The sequence below is a fragment of the Sparus aurata genome, chromosome 17 (assembly GCF_900880675.1).
Source record: "Sparus aurata chromosome 17, fSpaAur1.1, whole genome shotgun sequence".
NCBI classification, from domain to species: domain Eukaryota; kingdom Metazoa; phylum Chordata; class Actinopteri; order Spariformes; family Sparidae; genus Sparus; species Sparus aurata.
The window spans coordinates 21,825,342-21,843,067 of NC_044203.1; the positions used below are offsets into that span (position 1 = coordinate 21,825,342).

Below are 17,726 nucleotides of genomic sequence, written 5' to 3' on the forward strand. Positions count from 1 at the left end.
GTTAAATGATGATGAGGTGATGGTTCAATAATTGAATATAAAATTTTAATAGTTTCACATAAGCATATTCTTTGAAAAGGTTAGTAATTATGTGCATTTGTAGAAAAAAAAGGATTCCTAGTGTGTGACAGAAAATTCAAATGTGCACAGCCCTGTTGTGTACAACATGTTCCCAGGTTAAATACTTAATGCACTTCTGCTCAATTATTAACTCTGACAGTAGAAAACATAGAAAAATACAATCAATAAATTATCAAAGAATTTACCTAAAACAAATACTGTATAACATGACATATCTGTGAGGATGATCCCAGTGTCAGGCACTGTGATACAGAATAAATCCAGTGTATTGGCAAGTTTAATCACTGTAGTTGCAGTTAAAGGAGGGTGGCACAAGAAATCAACAAAAGTGAGAGATTTTTTTTTTCTCTAACAGTAGCTCCACCTTTAAATTTCTGGCCGTACATGAGTCCCAGTGTACGAGGCACAAATGTGATCAGATCTTTTTAAACAAAGATAAGAAAGCGTGAGAGGGCCTTTTTCAAAGCAGACATTTTGACTTGTGTGACAGGAAAAAGCACAAGTGCAACCAACATTCAAGTGTCCCAGTGAGCTGCGAGTGTGTTCACTCATTTATTTTTATTTTCTACGATCACATGTCACAATGTCATCTTTGAAAAAGGCAGATGAAGAAAAACACATGAACAGATGTTAAGACTTTTTGGCATTTGAACATTCAGAAGCAGAGAGTTGGCGATGAACGGCACGAGTGTTGGGTCCCTCCTGAAACTGAAAAATAGTTCTGTCTTCTTATTCGCTCCCGTTGCCCATCTGTTTGGTGACCAGCATGTGGTAGACTCCCTTCTTAGACAGCAGCTGTTGATGCGTCCCCTGTTCGACCACCACTCCTCCCTGGAAGACAGCGATGCGGTCTGCGTTTTGGATGGTGGACAGGCGGTGGGCCACGATGATGCACGTCCTGCCCTTGCTGGCATGGTCCAACGCCTCTTGCACCACCTGGAAAGAGCAGAATGGTGATGGTGAATCTAGGAATCTAGGTGATAGTGATAGGAATCTTTGTTTTTTTGATCCGCTAGTGATGTGTTCATGTCTTCCTGTTTCTTATTTACAGGTCTGCTTTGATGGAACTTGAAAATGTATGCTGAATTCATTTTGAAGCATTAACCTCCAGTGAACATCGAGGACACTTCATGCATCTAATTGTTCCCCACACACTGTCAGTAAACAACAAAACTGTTTTGTTTTTTATTGCTTTTTGAATATTTCCAATAGAGGGGGAGCTGGGGAGGATATCACTAGGTAGCCATGTCCTACAGCAAGCTGGCTTTATCATCTATTTTACTCTAAATGGGAGCATAATTACAAAATTCAGCATCATGCTGTACTAAGATGACTTAAAACTAGCAGCTAAGACCATACACCATAGAAAACTGTTTACTGAGGTAATAAATTAGGTGAGAAGTTCATTCATTTTCTCATGATCCATACAATCAATTTATTTTTGAGACCAGTGGAGTCGCCCCCTGCTGGCCACTAGTAACAATGCAGGTTATGGACAGAAATCTCTGTCCATGTTTTGTACAGTTGACCATAAACACTCACCTTCTCACTCTCAGTGTCGAGTGCGGACGTGGCCTCGTCCAGCAGCAACACTTTGGGGTTACGGAGGATGGCTCGTGCGATGGCGATGCGCTGCTTCTGTCCACCTGACAGCTGCGTTCCCTTATCGCCTGCCTGAGTGTTGTACTTCTGCTCATACAAACACAGAACGAGAGAGGTGGCACATAATATTGTTACATTCAACTCAGCTTCATTCATATAGCCACAACTTTCATAGAAACATGCAGCCTCAAACAACAAAATCAAAGAAGTTAAATCAAAAATACTATAAATTAAATTTTGAAAGACCAAAAAATGTAACAATGAACTGTTACAAATAACTGTTAAAAGTCAAAAAAATAAAATAAACACTTTTGCTAAAATATAATGCCAATTTAAATGCCAAATTACAAAAGTAATTGTAGATTGTTGTCTGATAACATTTTATTTTACAGGTCAATAATGTCCTAGAAAGTTTCATGAAAATAACCATGTAATCGCTACTAAATATTATGAGTTAGTATTCATCTAGTTGAGTTTATTGGCAGGCAATTGATTTAAATGTATTATGTATTATTCTTACCAGTTTGAGTGGTATGTCTATATTATTTGACTTGTCTTACACTTGTTAGTGTCTGATAAGAAAGTTCGCTGTTATTTTTGTAAAAATATAATTTTCCAATACTATGAGCAACACAAACCAAATTCTATTCACCATCTTTATGACGAGGTGGAGTAATAAATCAGATGTTAATGGAAGGATAGCTATAAACTTTGGCAAATGTAGCCAAAACTAGTTGACACTGGAGATAAAAGATCAGGTTTCACTGGAGGTGGGAAAGGAAATTTATGAATTGTGATTTAGGTGAACAATCGTTTACTATGCGGAGTTAATCACTTTTAGGGGCCATGAGATGTTGTAAAGATAAAGATAAAACAAAATCGTGCTGCCTTTTTATCTTCATATTTGTTCCCACTGAGAAGACGGTATTAATGACACATGAGGAAATGGCATCGGTTACCTGTGGCAGCTCTTGGATGAAGCTGTGAATGTTAGCCGCTTTAGCAGCCGCCTCTATCTCCTCCATTGTCACAGTGCGGCTGTTGTCTCCATACGCGATGTTTTCTGCCAGGGTGCAGTCGAACAGCACGGGCTCCTGGGACACAATGCCCATCTGTGATCTCAACCATTGGATGTTCAGCCGTTTGACATCCACATTGTCCAGCACCTAATGGAGAAAAATGGAAGCAGAAATTCCATTTGAGTGGCCGAGATTGTTGTCTTTAATCTGCAAGAAATACATTTTAGGCCTCTTTCTTTTGGCTCTTCATTAGCTCCTGTTGCTTTTTAGCTCCTAAATGTCCTTAACTTTTGAAATTGGGCCAACAAAAATCTAATGAGTTCAGTCCATCCCTGAGTCCAAATGAACATTTGTACCAAATTTGAAGAAATTCCCTCGTTCACAAGAAAGGGATGGACAGACAATCCGAAAACATAAAATATTAATATTGGAATTTGCAGCTTTACAAAGTCAAAAAGTCTGTAAAGTCAAATCACAGTTGATGCTGATTAAGAGACAAAAACATTTCAAACACAAGATCCTTGTGCTATCAGAGGAGCAGCTTTAAAACAGTGACCTTGTGACAACACGGTAGAGCAGTAGACAGCAATAAATATCATTCTTGTCTCCCTCCTATCAAGATAAAACGTAATGGTGGGTGCAGTCAAGATAAACACACACATGCTACACACACATTATACCATCTCCCAGGTCCCTGTCCTGCCAGTGTTCAGTACAATGCTATAAAGAGGCCATAAACACAGTCTGGCTATCCATTAGCTAACTGAGTAGGTGAAGAGGCACAGGCGTGATGATTACAGCGAGCGCGGGTGTGTGTGTGTTTGTCTTCTCACCACTCTCCCCTCTCTGGCGTCGTAGAACCTCTCCAGCAGCTGGATGGTGGTGCTCTTCCCACAGCCGCTGCTACCCACCAGAGCCAGAGTCTCTCCCTTTTTCACCTTCAGATTCAGCCCTTGGAGGATGGGAACATCTGGCCGTGAAGGGTAGTTAAATCTCACATCGTCAAAGCACACATTGCCATCAAATCCCTCCTGGAGTTTTAAGAAATGAGAGAGAAGAGGCATCTGTCAGCGTGTGTATATAATTATTAGTTCTGACTATTTTAAGGATAGTGTGAGGTGTGTGAGGTTTTGCGTTTGTGTACCGGTGTGTCTCCCTTGTGTGACAGGTTATCAATGGCTGGCTCGCTGTTGATCAGCATCATGAGGTGGGCTGCTGACAGCTTGGCCTTAGCGTAGTTTGGAGCGAAGGAGTTGGCCTCTCCGAGAGCCATGGCACCGTACAGAACAGCCGAAATCACACTGAGGGGAAGAAGTCAGACACATACTAGTTTTACCTTTCCTCTCCTTACATTTTCTACCTTTTTTGTCAATGGAGTGTTAAAGAGGATTACATAAGGCTGAGCTAACAGGAAGTAATGATATCTGAACCTTTGTGTGCACATGATGTGTTTGCAAGTGTCACTCTTTTTTGTCCTGTAGTTACACAAGTCAACCTGTTAAGACACAAATGAGCTACTGTGTTTAAATGCAGGGAAGACGAGGTCAAGACATCATGATAATATCTTAATATTTCCACACAAGCATTTTCATCAGGTTATAAGGTTATATTTACAATCTAATCTAATATAATATAAAGACTTTAGGCTCTAGGAATGGAAATGTCAGTCGGTTGATCGGCCAATCCACGATTTCGAACCTTGCTCAGACTATCATTGTCAGATTTTCAATTCTTACAACATGATTATCATGGCTAAAATAATTCACAATAACAATATTATCACAATATCTATTCGCAGTCTGTCTTCTCCTCCGACACTATTTTTAGTATTAGTAGTAGCATCTAGCTTTTTTCAGTGATATTGCGGTATATATCAGTATTTAGGTGCATTACTGCCATCGACCATTACAGTGCAAGCACAGAAAGATACAGGAATGGTTTAAGAGGCTCTGGATTGTTTATGTGACATACAGTGCTAGAGGGATGAGGTATTTTTGTAGGCTAACCAGGAAGTTAGCAACGTCCTGGTTCCCTCAACAAAAACCCTATGGGATTTTTTATAATAATTTTGAAAACGGGCTCTTTAGAAACACAGGTTAATGATAATAACACGTTTTGTTCCGCAAGATCATCCTAATATATTAACACCTCTTTTGTGGTAATAATACAAAACCATAACTGAATAAACAAGCTGCTCTCAGAGGAAAATATGGTTCCCAGAACACTGTTAAAACGGCTCCTTGGGGGTGAGGAGTTATTATTTATTTGTTTTATAGTTTTATGTTCTGTTAGAAGCTCAAGGTGATGTGAACTTTGGACTTCCTCTTTGTGTAACAGGCAGAGTAAAAATGCAGGCAGTGGTCCCGCCCAACAATGACAAACTGAGTTAAGTTAGCATCCTGAAACACGTGCATGCCTGGGTGCTACAGGTGTCTTGTGTGACTGACTACAGTACATGCTCTTGGTTCGCACTCACAGTGGCCCTTCACATGCTTCAGGGCCAGGATAATGATTAAAAGCCATATAAACAGTCTCTCCTTCCAGCAAGAACACTTCAGTCTGATGTAACCTGCTGTAAGTGCCTGTGATCTAAAACCACTTGCTGTCAATCTCTTGATTGTCTGTTTACTCACAGGAAAACCCCTTCCATATCCATTCTCCCTTCATGAATGAGCCAAGCTCCGAAGCGGAAACAGGCTGCATAAGTGAAGTAGATCATGGCCTGAGAGAAGGAGTAGGTGAATCCATACACATGGGCCTTCTTCTTGGAGTTCCTGCACAGAGAGTGGGAGAAAGGTGGCATCGGGATGAGCACAAATTAATTAATTTGATTAAAATGCATATTTTGTTTTCTCCAATTTTTGTTATATGTCCCATGGAGAGACTGGATCTGTGGTTTAAATCATGTAATTTCACGTACTTGTATGGCACTAAGAGGTTTTCCTGATACAAAGATTCAAACTTGGGTTCTCTGTTGAGAGACACAACGGTACGGATATTCTCGATGGCCTCTGTAGCAATCTGTAGAGAAAAAAAACATACAAATGTTATATCTACAATGTATTACATGATCAGTGTTTCAACAATTGCTGCTCGAACTATCCCCAACCTTTCCAGCCTTCTCCAGCTCCTTCTTGTCTTCGGCAGCGTGTCCGGTTAGCAGCTTCATCTCAGCAGCACCAGCAACTGCTATGATGGGCACGACAGCCAAGATGAGCAGGGTCAGCTCCCAGCCGTACACCATGGAGATGATCACGCCGGTGCCCATGTTGGCGAAGTTTTGCGTCAGTGTGGCTAGACGTGCTCCTGTAGCCTGAGCAGATGGGAATGAAGCAGATGACATGTACATGGATTACATTAGATGATCGGTTGTGGTGGCCTTGCAGTAAATAGCTCTGTGTGACTGGGGGTGTATGTGTGTGTGTCGAGACTTACCCCTTGTACTTGGGCAGCATCTGTGGCCAGTCTTGTCGTGAGCGCTCCAACGCTGTTTTTGTGGTTGTCAAACCAGCCGAGATCCTGCAAGTAAACAAGGATAAACATTTTCCATAGCCCATGAAAATCATTAGAATAAATTCACAAAGATTTCAAAATGAAAGTACTATATGACAGCAATCAGAAATAGGTGAACATTTTAAGCTTGTGCGCCACTTTGTTGTGACACACTGTTCACTGCCATAAAGGACACAAGTGGCTTCTGGGGGAAGTGGTACGATATATGTCTCATACAACCATCATCTCTGGCATTACACACTTTTCTATTCAAAATACTTGAAGCGGTTTGTCTCCTCTCTTTAATGTCTCTAGTTATAACCAATCTAAAACCACTTCCCGTATAGAACCCGGTGTAGGCTTCTCATTTCATTTCATTGCACTCACCTGTCTCATCATGGACGTAAAGGCCTTGAGTCTCAGCTTCAGGGTCAGAATCTCTCCAGATTTACCAAAACAGAAACCCTGTGAGCAGTTTACAGAAAGACGAGATGAGCACCACAGTCAAGTCACCTGCATGTGTTTATACTGCAACATTTTCTTTGGGTGTATATGTGTGTGGGTGTCACTTGTAGAGGCACTTTCCTATATCACACTGTCAGCCTGGGACAGAACCATCTCTGGTTTTTAACATTTAAGATTAGACTTAATATTAAAATCAAAATAATAGTTTCTATGGGGTAACAGCTGTCCAAAGTTTTTTCAACTGATTCGACAAACAAGAGAAAAAGTTCATTGCTGAGTTTTAGAGATGTATTGAGTCAGCTTCTGTCACCTAGGGCTATGCTAAACTAACCTGCTGTCTATCTTAACTTTTGTTGTCCTGACATATCAGTGCTATCAATCTTCTCATTTAAACAAGAAGTGTATTTCCAACAACGCCAAACTTTACGGGTAAAATCAACACAAGTGACTGTGTGTGTATGTGTGTGTGTGTATGTGTTTGTGCACACCAATACCTGTAGAAACATAGTGACAAAGGACACGGCTCCAATACCAGCAAACATCAGTGCAAAGAATGTAGACCTTTGCCTGACAATCTCTTGGTCTGGCTCTGCAAACACCTGAGAGGAGAAAAAAACACCTGATTTTACGCGCTTTCTTCAAAATATCACAAATTCTGCGATTAACATGAAACATTAAAGTAACTTTTTTGGTACACAGATACCACAAGTAACCTACACTGATGATCTTAGAGAAGATGATGGCGAACACTGGCTGCATTGCTCCGTTGATCATGGCACACAAGGTCCCCACCAGGATGTATGGCCACTCAGAACTGTTGAGACGCATCACTTTAAGGAACGACACAGGGGGAGCTTCGTCATCCTGCAGAAAGAGGGAAAAAAGAGTTGAGTCACATCTCTTTTCTCTCTGCCTGCCTTCTTGTTCTTTCTTTGGGCAGAGATTCATTAGGATAGACGGCAGACTGCTGAATTAAGCACATATATTTGCTCGAAAGTGGGGAGAGATGAGCAAAGCCATTTTTCCATTAGACATATCTTTTTTCTGATTTTGAGTTACAGGAAGAAAGTGAGTGCCCAAGAGACATACAGCCTGTTCCATTTATATCCAGACTGGGTGTAATATTGCCAGTGAATGAGCCAGATTTAACCCGGAATGAATACTGTGAATGTTGAATTACCTTTGGCTGCAGTGCTTGGTGGAAGACGTTTAGATACATTCAACTTGTAATCCTCAGAACAGACATTATATTAAGTATTAATTTGTCAAGATTTGTAAAATACAATAATATATCATCAGCATATAATGAGAACTTCCTCAGCTGTCAATCAATACCATCGTGACCATTCAAAACATGCAAAGTGTTAGCTAATGTTTCACTGGCACGGATAAATAGAGTTAGCCTGAACAGAGGCAATAAGACACACGTATAATCACCTATGCAGTATATTTTTCACTCAACCAAACAAATCTCACTCGACTACGTAAAGAGCCTTTTCAGCATCTAATGATCAGACTTCCAATTAGTGTGCAGTTGGACTATGAGAGCATGTAAAATTGTGTAGCCTGTGTCTGTTTTATCTGTTTTATTTGTGAAGGCTTCCTACATGTGGTACCAAGGCTCACCTCTTCTGTCTTGTCCTGGTCACCCTTAGACTTGTCTTTCTCGTCCTTGTCGCCCTCTGAGGCAGCGAAGGAGGAGCCTCGTGTGGACTTCCTCCTGCGTATAGAGGAGTGAGAGAAGGTCTTGGCTAACGGGCTCTTCTCTCCCGCAGACAGCTCGCAGTCATCTTCCTCCCCATCCTCAGCTTTCTGGAAGGTCTATAGTTGGCAGAGACGGGGGGAAAGACACGAACATAATCAAAGACCATTCTTTCATCATTCTGTCAGTTCCAGTCTGACAAAATGTTTTGTCAAAGTGTTCATGTGGGTGTGTTACCTGCATGGTGACCAGAGAATGATAGACTCCCTTCTTTTCCATCAGGTCGCTGTGAGTACCCATCTCTACGATTTCGCCTTTCTGGAAGCCAGCAATGACATCCGCGTTTCTGATGGTTGAGAGGCGGTGGGCAACAACTATGGTGGTACGACCCAGTCGGACCTGCACACAAAGACAAAGAGTTTTTGCTTCAGTTACAAGAAGCAGCTAAATATTCATTCATGCACAGTACAAACAATCCAATAGTCTGGCCCAGTCTGGACTGAAGTCTAGAAAGACTATTTATACTCTAAATGCATTTCTTTCATCAATGTCAACATAATAAGCATTAAAACTGTGTCCTGGATGAAGCAGAGCATGCGTCTGTGCATGTCTGTACCTTGTCGAGCGCAGCCTGCACAATGGTCTCACTCTCAGCATCAAGTGCAGATGTGGCTTCGTCCAACAGAAGGATTTTGGGGTTGCGGACGAGAGCTCGAGCGATCGCAATCCTCTGCTTCTGTCCTCCACTCATCTGAGTCCCTCGGTCTCCAACCAGCGTCTCAAACTTCTGCTCAGCGATAAGAGTCTCAATATTAGTAAGTTGTGGGCAGAGTTTTGGATAAGCACAGAGGACAGGGAGTCAGAAATACAGTCTTACGTCGGGAAGGTTCATGATGAAGTCGTAAGCATTAGCCTCCTTCGTAGCCTGTATGATCTCCTCCTGCGTCACGTCAGGTCGGCCGTATTTGATGTTTTCAGTGATGGTGGTGGCAAAGAGGATGGGCTCCTGACTCACCACGCCGATCATCTCTCTTAGGTAGCGGATGTTAAGAGTACGGATGTCGTGGCCGTCAATACATATCTTAAAAACAAGAGCCAAACAGACACACAAAGTTACCTCCTGGAGATTGTTTAGCGTGAGATGGTGTCAGAATACTAATGCTGCATCGATTTTGTTATGTTGGGTCCAACTGTCCAACATGAGTCTGACAATGTTATAGTAGTTTGATGCTAAATCAGTGGTGTACTCTTTTAGATCTGAAAGTTACAACATTGTACTAAATAAATACTGATTCAATTGCTTTAAAAAAAAGGTGGTGTAGTAATATCATTTACACTTCCTTCGTGTGGATCGTAGAACCTCTGCAGCAGCTGGACCGTGGTGCTTTTGCCACAACCGCTGCTCCCAACCAAGGCCATGGTCTGTCCACTCTTCACGTTTAGAGTCAAGTTGTTTAAAATCTACAAAAGATAACAGTGTCAGTACTGAGACACGGTTTGAGATAATATAATGTCAGTTGATTGTAATCTTGTGTATAATTCACTGAACAGAGTCCATTGGGAACATACTTTGACTTCCGGCCTTGAGGGGTAGTTGAAGTGGATCCCCTTGAACTCTATGTCTCCCTTGACAAAGTCAAGCTTGTGACCCATCTCTGAATAGCTGTCGATGATCGGTTTCTGTTGAGGCGAGAGTTAACACTTTGGCCACAGTTGGATAAAGAACCTGATTCTTATCATAACCTCAAACAGACAATGGGAGGAAGGCTGTTAATGTTACAGGGCTAATGTTTATTTCCACAGCTCTTTGTGTTTTCACTGCTTCTCTCAGTGTGCCTAAACATACAAATCGCTATTCTCTCTTATGCTTCGCTGTTGAAGGTTTGTCTGTTTTATGTCCCTGTTGGAGGCCTCACCCTCTGGTACTTAAGACCAGACAGTTTATCTTGTTTGTCTTTTGAACACCTTTCTAGATCACAATGTGCTTCATAATAAAAGACAAGAAAAACAAAACAAGACAAAAAAATTAGTAGCAATATAAAAGCAATACTTAGATAAAGAGATAAAAAATAACTAAAATAAAGCTGTGTACAGATCTTAAGTCCAATGGGAGAGAGTAACAAAGTCCTCTTCAGTTTTTGCTCACAGCACGGAGAAACTAAAAAAAGAACAGAGGAGGTTTCATACTCTCACAGTTGTGCTTGTGGCCGTGTATGCTAATTTGTGTTCATGTGCAAACAGATGCACTCTTTAACTCATGGTTTGTAGACCACAGTATCCTGTTTCAGTGCTTGTAAATTGATTTGAGTGTGTTGTCATGGTGACAAATGTACAGGCACACTGTAAACTAATCATAAAATGACCGTCGATGCTGCAATCCAGAGAATCTCATCGGAATCAGCTGAGTGGAACAGAAAAATGGCATCTCGTGTTGTTTTTGTAATGGCATGTTACACAACACAAACACCACATATAATTAAAAGATAGAAGGTTATTGTTCAGTATGTGTGCTGCCATACTGCTGTGACTGTACTGCTGGTTTCTGACATTTTTCTGGCATATTTACCTTCAAAAGCTGCTAATCCATCTAGTTTCATCAATCATTATCAATTATAGATAGCAACTTATAAAAAAAAAAACACATCAAAGTTGAATTTAGTGAAATAATGGTCAGCATGACGTCATCAGCTAACTGAATAACATAAATCATATTAACTCAACTTGAGGGGGACACTGTACATGTGCAGTGGTGGACAGTAACGGAGTAAATTTACTTGAGTACTGTACTTAAGTACATATCCAGAGGATTTGTACTTTACTTGAGTATTAGATTTCTTTGGTACTTATTACCCTTACTTGAATACATTTCCAAGACAAATATTTTTACTTTTACTCGAGTTAATTTCTAGGAAGGCTGAAAAGTACTCGTTACTTTCAGGTCTGCTCTTTTTTTTTTTTCTTTTTTTTTTCTAAAATACTATTGGACACAAGCTGTGTTTGTCAAAGAAGGAAACTTATCACAGTGCACCCTCTCCACTGGGATCTACGTAAAAGCTGAAATACGTCATCCCTCCCCATAAGGATACCACCAAAGTAGCCACGCTCTCGACTGCGTTTGTCAACACAAAACCGCGACAATGGCTGCATCAGATGTAGTTTTTTGTAAAGCAGTGATTCTCAACCAGTGGTCTGGGGACAACATTGGTCTTTGAGGGGGTTCCAGTTCCCAACTTAGCTAAATGATAGAGAGTTAGTTGGATGGTGCAGGTTCATTTGGTTACAGTTTTAATGATTGTTAATAAACATCTGCATCTGCAACATCTGCTGTCCTCCTGTGATCCCATTAATTTTATTTGTTTTTAGGTGTTTCTGCAGGCTTTATATAACATTGTGGTTCTAAAAGCAAGCACATCAGTGCAGGTGGTTTCAAAGAGTTAATTCTCAGAAACAAGAGTTAAAAGGTCCTTAAATTCATTTAGAAAAAATTATAGTAATTCATTGATGTGAAAAATAAGAAATTTACTCTTACTCTTATTTAAAGTAAATCTAAAAGCATGTACTTTTGGATACTTAAGTACCTTTAAAAGCAAGTACTTTTTTACTCTTACTCGAGTAACATGTTGACTGAGCTACTTTTACTTGTAACGGAGTAAATTTTGACCAGTTGTATTTGTACTCTTACTCAAGTACTGGGGTCGAGTACTCTGTCCATCTCTGTACATGTGTGATTGTGGTGCACTAGTTGCAAAAATCTCACAGTACATTCACAGTGAGCTCAGGAAGGGGAGAGAGCCACAGCTGTGCAACATCAACCAAGTGACCTGCAATCTTCATCCAAGCAGCAGGTGCTCCAATTAGAGCAGAATCCAACATCTCATTACTGACTTCAACTCATCGGCTTCATCAAAGCGGCCTCCCGGCGTGGCCGAGTGCAGAGGTGCATGTTCAGTTATACAAACTGACAAACTGTCCAGCGGCAAAGAGATTACTAAAAATCTTTTGACATGTGTGCTTTGAGGAAATAACATTGTATTCCTTACATGATCAATAATGCTGTACACTTTATGTGCTGCTCCGCGGGCGCTGGCAAAGCTCTGGATGTTGGGAGAAGTCTGACCCACAGTGAACGCTCCGATGAGCACAACGAAGAACACCTTCAGACACACACATAACACATGAGTGTTAGCTGCAACAGAGTCTCCAATAGCTTAAAATGAAAAAAAAATAATTACGAAATCTGTCATCATGTGTCTACTCACAGTGAGTACGGATCCAATGGTGTATTCGCCGCTCAGGATGAGTGTACTCCCGTACCAGAAGGCCAGAGCGTACGACAGGTAGATCATCAGGAAGGTGAAGCCCATGGCGATGTTAGAAGAGAGCGCCTTCTTTATTCCCATGGCCATAGCATCCTCCAAGTTCTTATTATATCTGTGGTGCAAGCATGCCGGTTAGCTCGATGGGAAGCAAAGTTAGAGTTAAATAGAAATCAGATTGCAAACAGCAGGGCCTTTTGGCATCAACAAATGTCACATCTAATCCAATTCCTTTGTTTTTATGGGTTTTATCCACTTATCCAGCCTTTCAGGGGCTTCTTCCTCTGACTTTGATCAATATTTATTTGCCCCGCACAAAATGTTTTTACTTTGTTGATGAGAAAACAATCCCATTTGGTGTCATAACCTTCCATCGGACTTATACAACGTGAAAACTGTGTCATGATTTTAGGACTCTTAAAAATTGGATGTTCCAGCACTGATAATCAGCTGTCAGGTAGTATACTTAATTCCATTCGCAGTATTAATCTTATCGATTTTATTTGGTTTGAAATATCACTTTAAAAAATCTTTTCTACTTGCTTTTACAGAACTTTTATATGGATTTTTCAGGTTTGAAGGACAGTGTTCCATCTTTTTGTACAAAATATGCCATACAAATAGAGTTTCACAATTATTATTATTATTATTATTATTATTATTATTGTTGTTGTTGTTGTTGTTGTTGTTGTTGTTGTTGTTGTTGTTGTTGTTGTAGCATTCTGCACCCACCTCTTGATCTCTCTGTCCTGACCACTGAAGGCAAACACTGTCCTGATAGCAGAAAGCACCTCTTCTGCCACAGCTCCGGCTTTGGCATATGCGGTCTGCTCTTTACTAGTGAAACTCGTCAGCACCTATTCAGACAAATAGGAGGACATAATGTAATCAAAAATGCCTGCAGATGAAATTCTAAAAAGCAACGCAAAGATTTTCGGAGAGACGCTTACTTTACTGAAGAGTGCGGCTGAAATGCCCAGCGCCGGGCTCACAGCCAGGATGACCAGGGTGAGCTGCCAGCCTTTGGTGAAGCCGATGACGAAGGATGTGATGAAGGTGGTGTAGGCCTGGATCAGCATTCCCGCCTTGTCACCGATACCCTCCTGGATCTTATAGACATCGCTGCACATGCAAAGAAAAACCAACCCATGACCTTCTGAGTACTGAAAACATTTATGTATTACCAAAGGAATGAAAGCAATTTTGCATTTGTAAAGTGAGAATTGTGCAACTTTATTTATCTAGATTCTAACGAATTAAACTTCAGATGAAGGGTTATATCATCAAATAAAAGAAAATCCAGAAACCAAAAAGAAACAAAGCATTATTCAGCAAGAGTTTTGATGATCGTTCAATTGCTTTTGCCAATAAAAGTAAAAAAAATTACTAGTTCCAGCTTCTCAAATGTCAATATTTACAGTTCTTAGCTTTGTATTCTAAAATTATAAGAAAATCCGAATCATACTCTGATTTTTCAGTCTGTTGCCAATATTGATGTTAGAGAATAAAAAATTCTGATGTCGTTATATTAACAATACATTTACTGTCCAAAATGACATTAGTGAAACAAAACAGCTTCCCAGGGGATGTAATAATTACTAATTAGCATCATATTCTGCATTTTAATCTAAAAAACAGGAAGTTTACACATCCGCACACATATAATGGTAAATTGAATATCTTTTGGCTTTGGACTGCTGCTTGTACACAACAAACAATTTAAACTTGGGCTCTGGGAACTTATGACATTTTATAGATGAAATGACAAATAAATGATTTGAGAAATCTGCAAACTTTAAAACAGAAAACAATTGTGGCTGCATACATTCTTAGCAGTGCTGATAAGTCTGGCATGATCAGCACTACACAGGTTGAAATGAGAAATATGAACCAGAGTGTCGTGATACCCACTCTGTGAGACGTGTATTGAGCTCTCCCGTCTCGTTGACATCGAACCAGCCGATTTCCTGCTTCATGATGCAGTGGAAGAACAACTTGCGGATGCGTTTGACCTGCCGCCCGGCTGCCAGGGTCCAGAAGGACACCTGCATGTAGGCTGCCACCAGTACAACGGCCCCCATGATGGAGTAATAGATTGCAAAGCTGGAAGAGAAGCACTGTGACTTTAAAACTACCTTTGCTTCGACTTGAGAGGAACTAAAAGGAGACATATAAAGATAATTTTCAGGTTCATAATTTTATTTTGGCTCACTACTGCTACCGCTCTGTACTGCCCCGCCCTCAAGCCTGCTCTGATTGGTCAGCTCACACACGCCTGAGCCAGCACTCCTAACAACAACAGAGTAGCAAGTGCTAAATGATTCTTGCATGCCAAACTAGCTGCCAGGCAATGAATTATGCAAATGTGTGAAATGGTGACGTAGCGTGATGCCACAAAGTCACAGAATGGAAGGCGAGACTATTGCCGAGATGTTCAGGAGCAAGGTTTGCTGTGGGAGAAACGAGCCTCTGTTGGTGTGGACTTTGACCTTTTTAACTTTCAACATCTCTTACAGGCACAATATTATGTGAACACTGAAGCAAAGGAAAAAAAGCATAAAAGGTCTCCTTTGAGTTGACACGGAGGCAATAGAAGATTCAAGTAACAATAAATCTATCATTGATGGGATTCTATAATAATATTTTGATCGTTACAAACTCTAAATTCAACATTTTGGATATATGTTCATTTTATGCTGTTAATACAGACAACGTACCGCTGCATGTCTCCTTGTAAGTTGCTGGTAGGTATGGTGATATCTGAGGGCACAAGGTAACATAAGAGATTTGTTAAGAGGTGTTAACTATATGGCCTCTTCATTATCTATCCAGTAAATTATGTATGTGCACGCCTGTTATTGAAAACTCACTGGGGAGGCTTGAGTTGAGTTGGGAGTTCAAGGAGTCATCTATGAAGCTGTCCGTCATGTCTCCAAACACAATACACATGAGAGGGAGCACTACACCGTTGACCATGGCCATCACCGTCCCCGCAATGAGCAGCAAAACGTCCCAGCCGTCTGCGAACCTGAACTGAAGACAAAAAAGAAACAGCAGGAATCACAATCAGTTTGTGGGGGGGGGGGGAATTTTGAATTACGCAATCAGAACAGGGAGAAAACTTTCAGGTCTGAGGAGTCATTATGTTCTCACAGTGGGGGACTGGTGGAGTCCACCCAAACAACGGGAGGATGTGCCGCACTCCCATCCTCTCTCCCTGCTTCCCCTCTTACCTCATACACACACACACACACCACATCTTACTGTTATGCTCGTTGATGGACTATAACATATACAAAAAAAAGCACATTGTCTCAAGTACTGTACAAATTTGTGGTACTTTATACTTTTACTCCATTACACTTATTTGATAACTTTAGTTACAAGTTACTTTGCAGATCACATGCTGCATCTGTAGCACAATTTTCATTTATTTTATTTCTTTTAGATTTACAAAAAAAACACATTGATTTTGATACTCAGAGATCTGATGATCGACTAGGCCATACTACACAGTATTAAAATGCATGTAAATATATGTTTAATTTACTTTTACTTGTACTTTTGATACTTAGGTATATCTAATATCGTAGACTCTGAATTTTTTCCTCAAGTACAAATATTTCAACACGACATCTTTACTTTTACTCAAGTTTGTCTCACTGGTTACACAATGCTTAGGTATCACGACATGACCATTGACAAACTTTAAAAAAAAAAAATCAACATCACTTCTCATGTGTCCTGCTCCTTTTGAACACATACATAACATTTTAGAAGTATTGTAAGGCAATAAAAAGAACATTTTTAAAATAGAGGTTTAATAACACCCATCTCTGACTGAGGGAGATCCCAGTGTGATGACTGAACCTACCAGTGCAATGGGGCCGACCATGGGCAACTTCGGTGTTTTTTCCTTCTTCTTCTTCTTCTTGTCATCATCTTTGCTCTCACTGAAGAAGGTGTAAATAAAAGTCAAGATGTCAAATATAAACTTTTAAGAAATAGGACACATCTTCAAGTATATGAGCTGTTTTAGCTGTGTGTTACAGAGTCATCACTCTTGACAACAGCAGAACTCCATAAGAAAAAGAGTACATTTAATACCTTAAATCTCCATTTGGCTCGTGTTTGCCAGTGGACATTTCCATGTCGCCCTTCACGTCCGTGTCTGGCTCCTGTTAGAGGAAGAAGCTGTTTGAATTTTTTCTGTCTAAACAATTTATATTTATCCCTTTTCTGAAATAACAGGGTGTCCTCCCCCCTCCCCAGCAGATCACCGGAAAGCAGAATGAAGCTCACTCTGCGGTGAATTATGTATCATCAGACAGTATACAGCAGCACACAGGAAGGACAGGCATCACATGAAGGTAGAATGAAATAGAAATAGAGTAAAAGCTAGAGGTACTGACCCAGTGCTTCTTCGCCATGGTCACGCCGGACCCCTCTCAGTGCTCCTGTCTATTTTTGACAGAGGTGGTGATCACACGTCTGCCTGGAGCAAAGGCTGGCCCGTCCCTCCTCCCCTCCTCCTCCCCTCTCCCCTCCTCACGTGGCTCTACAGCAGCCGTACAGTATCGGCGGATGACCCTCGATGGGAAACGAGAGCGCTGACTCTTCCGTCTCCAGAGGAATTAAAGTGCAGGTTTGACTTCTTTGCGGTTCGTCCGCGGCTTGTTTCGCCCCCCGTGCTGCCTGTGCTCTCCGAATCACGTCCGCTGCTCGACGCTTCATTCCATGAGATAATCGATAACGGGCAGTCAACAGCAGCCAGGGGAGGAGCTGAGGAGTCTGGGGACAGGTGTCCTCATTTGCAGCCTTGTCACAAAACGTCTTTACCTAATTACTCAATTAAAACAAGAGTTTGATGTTGTGGGGGACAAACGTGTTGCATTGCCGTCTTGCCAAATGGGAGATAAGAAGGTCAAGGGCTACTTCTGTCCATTAAGCAGCGATAGTTAGCTTAGCTTAGCCGAGCTAAACAGTGGAGAAACAGCTAACCTGGCGCTTCGAAAGTTAACTAAATCCATCCCTGTGTATACCTCAAGC

The 17,726-nt window shown here is 41.0% G+C and overlaps 1 protein-coding gene across 1 annotated transcript; it reads right to left on the minus strand.

Annotated features, from left to right (window-relative positions):
• Positions 1–23: 23 nt before the first annotated feature.
• abcb4 (ATP-binding cassette, sub-family B (MDR/TAP), member 4) lies at positions 24–17,726 on the minus strand. The gene is made up of 28 exons (XM_030394319.1): positions 17,090–17,726; positions 16,785–16,855; positions 16,552–16,630; positions 15,548–15,710; positions 15,395–15,437; positions 14,589–14,780; positions 13,628–13,799; positions 13,410–13,534; positions 12,621–12,792; positions 12,402–12,515; positions 9,931–10,041; positions 9,697–9,822; positions 9,239–9,442; positions 8,978–9,148; positions 8,599–8,760; positions 8,286–8,480; positions 7,377–7,523; positions 7,154–7,258; positions 6,582–6,659; positions 6,138–6,221; positions 5,812–6,015; positions 5,623–5,723; positions 5,336–5,476; positions 3,847–4,003; positions 3,536–3,733; positions 2,643–2,849; positions 1,624–1,770; positions 24–1,017 (listed from the first exon to the last, which is right to left on the minus strand). Exons 1-28 carry the CDS (start codon positions 17,105–17,107, stop codon positions 811–813), a joined length of 3,894 nt encoding a protein of 1,297 aa, XP_030250179.1. The 5' UTR covers positions 17,108–17,726; the 3' UTR covers positions 24–810.